Here is a 10049-nt window from a genome sequence, read left to right on the forward strand (position 1 = left end):
ACTACCAGCCCAGAGATGGCACCACCCACAAGGGGACCTCCCCCCTTAATCACTAATTGAGAAAATGCCTTACAGCTGGATCTCATGGAGGCATTTCCCCAACTGAAGCTCCTTTCTCTGTGATAACTTCAGCTTGTGTCAAGTTGACACACAAAACCAGCCAGTACAGTGCCTGAGTGCATATTTGTGTACGGCTGAATGTTGGAGTCTATGAAGGTCAGAAGAATTGTCATATCACCAGGAACTGGAGCTACCTGTGGTTTTAAGTCACATGCTGGGACCACAGAGGTGCTGGGGATCGAATTCAGGTCCTCTGTCAAGAGCAGCATGTGCTCTTAACCATCGTTTTGGAGGGGTTTGCTGTTACTGTTGTTTTTAGTGACTTTTTTTTTTCTCTTTAAAAATTCATGTAGTTTGTGTCTGTGTATCAGTCCCGCAGTGGGTGTGTAAATGTAGGTAAGAGGATAGATAGTTCACGTGAGTTGGTTCTCTCCTTCCACCATGAAGGTTCTAGGTATTGAACTTAGGTTGTCAGGTTTGCCCCTTACCCACTGAGGCAACTCACCAGCTCTTGTTCTGTTTTTGAGACAGGATTTCATGTGCCCCAGGCTTTTCTGGAACTCACTATAAAGTTGAGAGTGACCTTGAACTCCTGATCCTCTAGCCTCTAACTCCAGGGCACTGGGATCACAGGCTTGTGCCACCTTGTCCAGCATGAGGGTTTTTTAAAAGTATTTTAGAGTAGACTTTTCATCATTTGAAGACTTGAAGCACAGATCATTTCTAAAAACATTTACAACAGCAGTGTTGCCCACAGTACAGTGTGTACTTGATCAAGAGAGAAGGAGAGAAAACTTACTTTTCACTTCGTACACTTTTATGCTTTAAATGTTATACCAAATACCTGAATCCCATTCAAAAGTAGAATGACCATTAGGACGTAACAATGAGAGAGGGACAGGATGTGTCGCATCTGTTCTGGTCACCAATGAGACCCCACACCCTCTGCCTTTGGTGTCCTTTCAGTTCTCTTTCTTGGATGTCTGTGTTGCTGGCTCCTTCCTTCCTTTAGGTCCTTGTGCTCATACCCCCTGCTCACAAAAGCATGCCACAGAAGAGCGAGGGCTGCGTCCTCTGGCTCCTGTCTTCCCATTGTTCTGTACATCTTGCCCCAGCTCTTACGGTGACTTGACCTGTAAGGGTTTGGTTGTTTGTTTTTATTGTTTGTTGTCTCCAATTACAGCATGATTTCCATAGGGTGAAGTTCTGGGTCTGTTCACTGCTGTGCTCTTAGGATGCTGGCTGCCATGGAGTAGACCCTGGAGAATCTGAACAAAGCACTGAATGGGTCAACAAGTAGCCTGCCTCTGCCAGCTGTTTCCTGTCGATGCAAATATTTGTGCTTCTAGAAATTAGGCAGTAAGAAACACGGAGAGCAAATGATGAAACAAGAGAGATGTGTATATTGTTTTTTTCCCTTTACTGTGTAGTATATGTTTGGTTTCTGAAATAGCATCTGACTGTATATTCCTACCTCTAACCTCTCTAACCTCTGTCCTGCCCTAGTCTACCCACTGCTGGAATTACAGGCAGTTTCCACCATGACATCCCTGTGCTTCTTTCAGTTGAATATTTGTTAAAGAAAGTGGGGTGGGGGGGCATGATGGTTAAGCCAGTACTCAGAGGCAGACAGGCAGGTCTCTGTGATATGAGACCAGCCTAATCTATACAGTAAGACCCTGTCTCAAAAATAAACCAGGAAGCAAAACCTCATTACCTGCAGCATTGCATTATCGTCCACAATTGGGAACCACAAATCAAGTTTTTACAGTGTTCCTGTGGTGTAAAGTAAGCTGGTGATTTTTATATTGGGCTCCATTCATGATTATCCTCAGATCAGCTGCATGCAGCCCACAGGTTGCACGTGCCTGATAGGATTGATAAGATTGCAGGGTGTGGTAAGGTGCAAAATTAGAACATAATTTGTGCTCAGGCTGTTTTATTCCCTGCCAAGCATAAGGCATATGGAGCTGTCCCCTTTTATAGGAGACACTGATTGTTCACTAAACCCCAAAGGGCTATTTGTTCTTCTCTGCTCTTGGGACTATTTCACTGGAGAAGTTTAGGAGACACTAATGCACACGAGACGTTCCCCATGGTTTTCCTGTCCCCGTGTTATATGTGCTTCACACACCAATGGCTGTGTAAGTGTTCATGTAAGGACAGGGAAGAAGAATAGCATTACTTTGACATAATAAGCATTAAACAGTTTTACAGATGAGAAACGAGGGCACAGACGAAGTTGAGAAAAAACAGGAGTGGTGGTATACACATGTAATCCCAGCACCTAGGAAGTTAGAGGCCAGCCTGGCTATAAAGTGAGTTCTAGAGTGTGGAGGGAGGATCCCAGAGACACATACAAACATACAGAGTAAGGGAACAAGCAGATAACCCAATAGATAGTAACCCATTCATTCGGCTCCCAGAGTTCATGATCTTACGTGTTATTATCTACTGTTATATAGTAGGCAATCCCCAAACTTTACAAAATAAGCATCTTGTTGTGTTGTTGTGTGTCTATGAGTCAGGAATTCAAGTGTGGCTTTGCTGGAGGTTCTGGCTCAGAGCATCTGATGAGTGATAGTAAAGCTGTCAGGCAGAACTGCAGGCATCGGAAAGTTTTGTGGAGTGGAAAGATGTGCTGTTCCTAGGATGTACCAGTGCCTCCCAGCACAAATACTCCAGAAAAGCAAGAAGACGCTAACAACTACCCTTGGAAGCTAAGGTGTAGTGGCACACATCAGTAGTTGCAACTTTTGGAGATGGAGGCAGGCGGGACGGTCAGGCCAGCCCTTCAGTCACATAAGATCTTCTCTCAAAAAGAATGAGGCTGGGAGTTACATGTTGTCATTACCACAGTATCCTGCTAACTGTACGAGGTCCGCATGAGTGGAAATGATACAAGCTTATGAGTACCACCAGGGCAGAAATCCCTGGGGCCCATGGTGAAGACTGAGTGCTCAGTGAAGACTGAGCACCGTATTTAGGCTATGCTATTCATTTCATATCCACATTCAAGTTCTGCAGAACCAATATTGTTTTCATTTAACAAATGAAATTCTATAGCTTGCCCAAGATCACATAGCTAAGCTGATGATGGAATTCTCATTCATGCCTGTCTCATTAGGACCTTGTGCTCTTTCCATTGCAATATGCAGTTTTTCAGTTAGTGAGCCCTCTGGATGTTCCTGTTTCAAGGAAACAAACCTTCGAACATGTTGACTTTAACAAAGCCTTGGTGTTTTCCAGCAGGCCTGATTCCAATGCAACAGCAAGGATTCCCTATGGTCTCTGTCATGCAGCCCAATATGCAAGGCATGATGGGAATGAATTACAGCTCTCAGATGTCCCAAGGACCCATTGCAATGCAGGTACTTGCTTCTTAGTTGATTGTTTATAAGGTTATTTAAAGTTATTATAAAGCTTGTTTCTGGGCATCTGCATGTCAAGAGCTATTTCTCAATGTTGTCTTTAGCAATAGTTTGCATTTTTAATGGAGTTTTATTATATCTGGGTTTAAAGGATCCCCTTTGTCTTGGCCTCCCAAGTAGATGGAATTGTAGGTGTATGGTACATGCAGATCAAACTCAAAGACTCACACATGCTAGGCAACTGTCTTTGTCACTTTTCTATTGCTGTGATAAAACACTATGATGAAGTCAACTTATACAAGAGTTTCTTGCCGGGCGTGGTGGCGCACGCCTTTAATCCCAGCACTTGGGAGGCAGAGGCAGGCGGATTTCTGAGTTCGAGGCCAGCCTGGTCTACAAAGTGAGTTCCAGGACAGCCAGGGCTACACAGAGAAACCCTGTCTCGAAAAACAAAATAAATAAATAAATAAAAATAAAGAAAGAGTTTCTTAGGTGCTTACAATTTCAGAGGGCAAGTCCATGACCATTATGGTGGGGAACATGGCAGCAGGGAGGTGGGTGAGCAGGCGGGCAGGCAGGCAGGTGGGCAGGCAGGCGCTGCAGCAGAGGCTGACAGGTAACATCCTTATCCACAAGTGGGGGACAAAGAAAAGAGCTAGCTGGGAGTGGTGCTGGCTTTTGAATCATCAAAGCCTGCCCCATGACACACCTCCTAATCCTTTCCAGATAGTTTCACCAACTGAGGACCAAGCGTTCAAATCTATGAGCCTATGGGGGGCCATTCTCATTCAAACCACCACAGTCACTATTCTAAAACGAATGAATGTTAGTTATTGGAATTAGCAAAATAGACGAGAGAGCTATGTGTTCTTTCTTTCTGGAACTATATCTTTTTATGATCTAAAAAATAAAAGCCAAAGTAGAAAAATCTTGATAGGGAACTCAAACTTATAAAAAGTAACACAGCAGATTAAAGTAACTTCAGAAAAAAAAAATGGCTGTTATTGTTACTCTAGGTCTAAGGAAATTGTGAGTGGATATTGTGCTGGAGAATTCTTATTTCTGAATGCTTCAGTTAAGAGTATATTATTGTATTAATATATAATTTACTATTGATTAGATTTGTTATTTTCTGTAAAAGTTTAGGTTATTATGGCTGTGATATGAACATCAAAATATTTATCTTTTGTTGGATTTTATGTATTTTATGTGTATGAATATTTTGCCTGCCTTTATGTAACTGTACCACATGTGTGCCTGGAGCCTGCTGAGGTCAGAAGAGGCCATCCAATGCTCTAGAACTGGAGTTACAGGTGGTTACAAGATACCATATGGGTGCTGGGAATCAAAGCTGGTTCTTCTACAAGAGCAACAAGTACTCTTTACCACTGAGCCGTCTCACCACTCCAAAATATTCATTATCTAATAAATACTGGGAATCAAGCTCAGCACTACCTGTGGGGTGAATGCTATAGGCCAGGGTCTTCACTGATGCTGGGAAAACACACGTGGACACCTCTGCCATGAGGGCTGCTGAACACTCCGGAATCTAACGCATGTTTTCACACACAGCCTGAAGGAGCTTATGCCAGTGGTGTCCTCTGACTCTAAGGGAATGTTCAGCATACTTTATTTTAATATTTCACCAGAATATATCACACATCTTACTAATAAAATACTATGAAGTAATTTTGCAAGTTACTTTTTTAATAATTAAAAAGAAAGCCCATGTATTATTTAATCTGTTGCCTGTTTCTTCTAGGCAGGAATACCAATGGGGCCAATGCCAGCAGCGGGTGTGCCTTTCCTGGGTCAGCCACCTTTCTTGAGCATGCGTCCTGCAGGCCCACAGTACACTCCAGACATGCAGAAGCAATTTGCGGAAGAGCAACAGTAAGAGACCCTCCCCCAGGGTCCAGGGGTAGCAGGGTTACACTGTAGCAGCTGCTCTGTAGATTACCAAGTATTCTGTAATGTGAAGCTGAAGGAGATACATTGTCTTAAGGACACTGTAAAAATAGGTTTGTTTGTTGTTTGGTTTTGAGACAGGGCCCTTTGAATACTTCTGTAAGAAGTTTAGAGCCAACCCAATGGTATGGCACTTAGCTGTAAGCCCGACCAGAGGCTGAGGTGGGAGAAGTAAGGCCAGGTAGGACAATAGACAACAAAACAAAAAAAAAAACAAAGTATGTTGGTTCGGAAAGGGCCTTATAGGTCTTTTGATTCAAGCCTCTTGTTTTCTCTCTAAGGGAGGGGAAAACCCTAGAATTGAAGCAGTTTGTCAACCCAGGTTACAAAGACAGCAACAAAGCCATTGTCCCCCACACCCCTTCCTGCTCCTCAGAGCATGGCTTTTGCTCCTGGAGACGCTGTCTTCCTTCCCGAGGAAATTTCCTGTATGTTTGGTTGGTTTTTATCTTTGTGTTTGTTTGGTTTGGTTTCTGGAATCAAAGTAACAAATAAGGCCCATGCAGCCATGAATTTGCAGTCTTCGTGCCCAGCCCTCTCAAATGCTGGGATTCTAGGTTTTTGTCTCTAGATCCAGCTTCCTAAACTGACTGTGCCATACAGTACTAACTGCTAGGCAAGGGCTATACCTCAGAGCCTCCTCCAGCCTGCAGATTACTTTCTTATATGCAGAACAAAGCATGATTGTATGCCCATCTGCCTCCCTGGATTTTGCAACTGCTCAGTGTACCAAGATGGTTTCCTCTACTGCTGGTAAGGCCAACTAGGGGTGCAGGAAGGGGTTCATGTTCTCTGTGAATTAAAGAATTGAAAAGCAGGAAAGAAATAGTATCTTGTGGAGTCCCAGCAGAGCCATCTTATGGTACCTGGGGAATCAGGGTCCCCTCTTGGGGTTCTTAGTCTTTCTGGTAATAGAGTTTAAGAATGGACACCAAGGAAATTTTAAGGACAAAGAACAGATTCAAACAGAAGCTTAAGGACAGTGTATTAGAGTTTGAAAGAAAATCTCACAGGCAGGCAAGCTGTAACTCTCACACTGCCTGGAAGTGGGGAGAATAGAGAAGATAAGCCGGCTCCAAGGTCAGCCACATAGTGGCAGGCAGCCACATGGCAGGGCAAGGGAACCTTAGAAACACAGTGAGGAAGCCCAGAGTGTTAGGGAGCTTAGCTCTGGCTAGAAGAAAAAGACAGAGAGAAGGAAAAAGTAATAATTACATTTTTCTGAGTCAGGCCTCAGAAAGGTAGGCACCTCTAAGGGACTGCACCGGGAGAAGGGAATTCTGGGAAGGAAAGGCATTATCTTAGTTAGGGTATTATTGCTGTGGCGAGATACCATGACCACAGCAACTCTTACAAAGAAAAACATTTAATTGGGGCTGGCTTACAGTTTCAGAGCCATTATCGTCATGGCAGGGACCATGGCAGGATGCAGGCAGACATGGCGTTAGAGAAGGAGATGGAGAGTTTTACATCTTGATCTGAAAGCAACAGAAGGAGACTGTGTGCCCCTCTGGGTATAGCTTGAGCCTAGGAGACCTCCAAGCCACAGTGACACACTCCTCTAACAGGGCCACATAATAGTGCCACTCCTTATGGGTCAAGCATTCGAATACATGAGTCTATGGGGCCATATCTATTCAAACCACCATGGGAATGGTATCTTATTTTAACTGATAACTTTAAAAATATTTTTAAATTAAATATAATTACACACACCACACCCTTCTCTTTCCTCCCTGAATCCTCCTGTATACACCTCCCCTACCCCCTTGCTTCTCTCAAATTCATGGCCTCTGATGTACAGCCTACTCAGTCTGTATAATTTTAATTATATGGATATAAATTCAGAGCTGACCACTTGGCTGGGGTGGTCCCATAGCCAGGGTTCCTGGCCTTGCTGTGTTAATTCTTAAGGAAGGAGACAAAGGCACCCTTGTCTCCACCTAGCTCCACCTAGACGTGGGCTTCCCTCTTTACACTTGGATGATGTATGGCATGCAGAGGCCCCAAACCCAGTTCCACTCTTCCCGCCCCCAGAAAGATACTTTCTTTGCCTTGCAAATTAGGTAAGAAATAAAAGCATAAATGTAAATTAAGTGAATCATCCCGTAGATTCATTTAAAGTATTTTAGAGCTAGTTTACAGGAGAAACAGATTGTCATAAGAGAATTACATATAATTAGGAGTGATGATTATAATTCTAGAAATGCAAGTTGGTATCGCTGAAGCTGACAGTATAAATTGGAATGTAGCTATTACTCCTTGAAGCTGAATGTTGCTGTAATTGTTTTCCCTTCAGAAAACGATTTGAACAACAACAAAAGCTCTTAGAAGAAGAAAGAAAAAGACGTCAGTTTGAGGAGCAAAAGCAAAAGCTCAGACTTCTCAGCAGCGTGAAGCCCAAGGTGATGCACCCCTGTCTCCTCCCAGAGCTCGCTTGCCCTGCTTGCCCTGCACATGCCTCCCCCTCAGGCACCAGCCCAAGCTGGTCTGTGCTGGATTCCTCTTCATCACAGTTAGCCTAAGTCCTAAAGGGAGTTGTTTTTGTTTTTCTCTACAGATAGATCTCTATTGTTAGGCCATTGTCTTCTCACCTCTTTTCCACCTTGACAATATTGGTAATTGTTTTCTTGGGAAACATTGGTTATAAATAGGATGGTAGGAATTGGATCCTCAGATCTTTTAATATCTCACAGCCCTATGCAGTAGTATTTGAGAATGAACCTTTTAAAGTTTTTACTCTATAGAATGTCTTTTTATGCATTATTTTATATACTTATTGATATCTTTCTGACTTGGAAAATTAACTGTTGCAAGTATGCTGTGAGAATACTGGGTCTGAAGCCTGGCGCGGTGGCTCATTCCTGTATTCTTGTACCAGAAAGTCAAAGGCAAGAGGGTGGCCGTGCATGGGTCTGAGGCCAGCCTAGGCTGGACAGAGAGTTCTAAGGCAAGCCTTGCCTAAAAAAAAAAAAAAAAGAAAAAAGAAAAGAAGAAAAGGTTCCTGGAAATAGATATCTGGGTTTTAGTTTAAGAAGGGAAGAAAGAAGTAAACACAGGCTTTGTCTTGCAGACAGGAGAGAAGAACAGAGACGATGCTTTGGAAGCCATAAAAGGAAACTTGGATGGGTTTTCCAGAGATGCTAAGATGCACCCCACTCCAGCATCACATCCAAAGAAACAAGGTAGTTTTCATCTTAAGAGACAGGAAGTGCTCTTTCCTTGGAAGGTGCTTGATCATTTCCCTTTGTTTAATTGGCCTTTGCCTGTGAAGGTCCGCGCTGAATTTTTCCTTCACGCTAAATTCAGATTTGAATATTTTAAAATGTAGGGATCTGACTCAGTTAACAGCTAAACTGGAGGTTACAATCCCTTTGGCTAAACTTAGCTTTGATAGCTTGCCCAGGAAGTTTTCACAGTGAATGTACTGATGGAAGACAGTCTGTTGAGCTGGACATGATGGTGCACGCCTTTAATTCCAGCACTCACTGGGAGACAGAGGCAGGAGGATCTCTAAGTTTGAGGTCAGCTTGGTCAGCCAGGACTACGTAGAGAGAGACCCTGTCTTGAAATAAGTAAAAAAGATAGCCTACTGACTCAGAGAAACACAGTGAGTTTGCTAGTCCATCTTCATTATTATGAAATGGGTACTTTTAGGAGCTAAGTCAGATTTCACTGTTAGTGTGACAAAATTTAGAAATTCTCAAGAGTCATGGCTGTGATGTTCCTCAGTAATCAACTAAAACTCAGGAAAGTTCAGTTTCTTCAGTAAATTTCTTTGTAGTTTTTAATCCTCTGGTAATCAAAACTTAGAGAAGCAGAGTAAATGGATATTTTTGTTTTGTTATCATTTTTAAAACTTGGTTGAAATTGTCTTGTATGCAAAATGTTTTTTCATCTTTTTAAAATTAAATACTTAGACATTTTGTTATAAGGTAACTTCAATAATAATGTACCATTAATAGACAATTTTCATAAATCACTCAGCAAAGCAAAAAGTACTATCTTCTGCTAGAAAATACTATATCGATAAGTTTTATCTTAAATGCTTATGATTTAATATCTCTTATAAATTAATATCAGGAGAAAATAATTTAACATTGACACTATTATCAATTCTTTTTTTAAAGTGTGTGTGTGTGTGTGTGTATTTGTGTGTTGGTGCCCACCAAGGCCATCAGATTCCCCTGGACCTGGAGTCAACAGGCTATTGTGAAACTGATGTGGATGCCAGGAACCACACTCAGGTCCTTTTGCAAGAGCAGCAAGTCCTCTTAACCGCTGAGCCACCCCTGCAGCCTGTTATTAATTCGTGATTTTCTGGCTCAGTTTTGACTCTATCCTGTTAATTCACTGATTAGATTATGGACCTTGATTCCTGTTACCAAAATCATGCCCAAAGCAAAGTACACACTGAAACTGGAAGGAGAAAGCTATTAGCAATCATCTTGAGATCAGGAAAAGCATATTTAAAACTGAAAATCGTAAGCCAAACAAAGTGGTGAAGTGTGGCAGCAGCACATCCCTGGGATCTCAACACTCAGGAGGCTAAGGAGGAGCTGTGAGCTTGAGGCTAGCCCATAGGATGTACATAGCGAGTTCTAAGGTAGGGGAACTGTGAGCTTGAGGCTAGCCCATAGGATGTACATA

At 42.6% G+C, this 10049-nt stretch overlaps 1 protein-coding gene across 8 annotated transcripts in view; it reads left to right on the forward strand.

The window, feature by feature from the left end:
- The window catches only part of Synrg (synergin gamma), a 77223-nt gene that overhangs the window by 7092 nt on the left and 60082 nt on the right, over positions 1-10049 (forward strand). For 5 of the 8 annotated variants that reach the window (XM_021177158.2, XM_029483571.1, XM_021177164.2 and 2 more), the window contains exons 3-6: positions 3310-3431; positions 5194-5324; positions 7699-7804; positions 8473-8584. In XM_021177158.2, the coding sequence (XP_021032817.1) occupies positions 3310-3431; positions 5194-5324; positions 7699-7804; positions 8473-8584 (471 nt within the window). The remainder of the gene's footprint in view (positions 1-3309; positions 3432-5193; positions 5325-7698; positions 7805-8472; positions 8585-10049) is intronic. The other 3 variants (XM_021177165.2, XM_021177171.2, XM_021177172.2) reach the window with 1 other exon arrangement.

Source organism: Mus caroli, chromosome 11, assembly GCF_900094665.2.
Source record: "Mus caroli chromosome 11, CAROLI_EIJ_v1.1, whole genome shotgun sequence".
NCBI classification, from domain to species: Eukaryota; Metazoa; Chordata; class Mammalia; order Rodentia; family Muridae; genus Mus; species Mus caroli.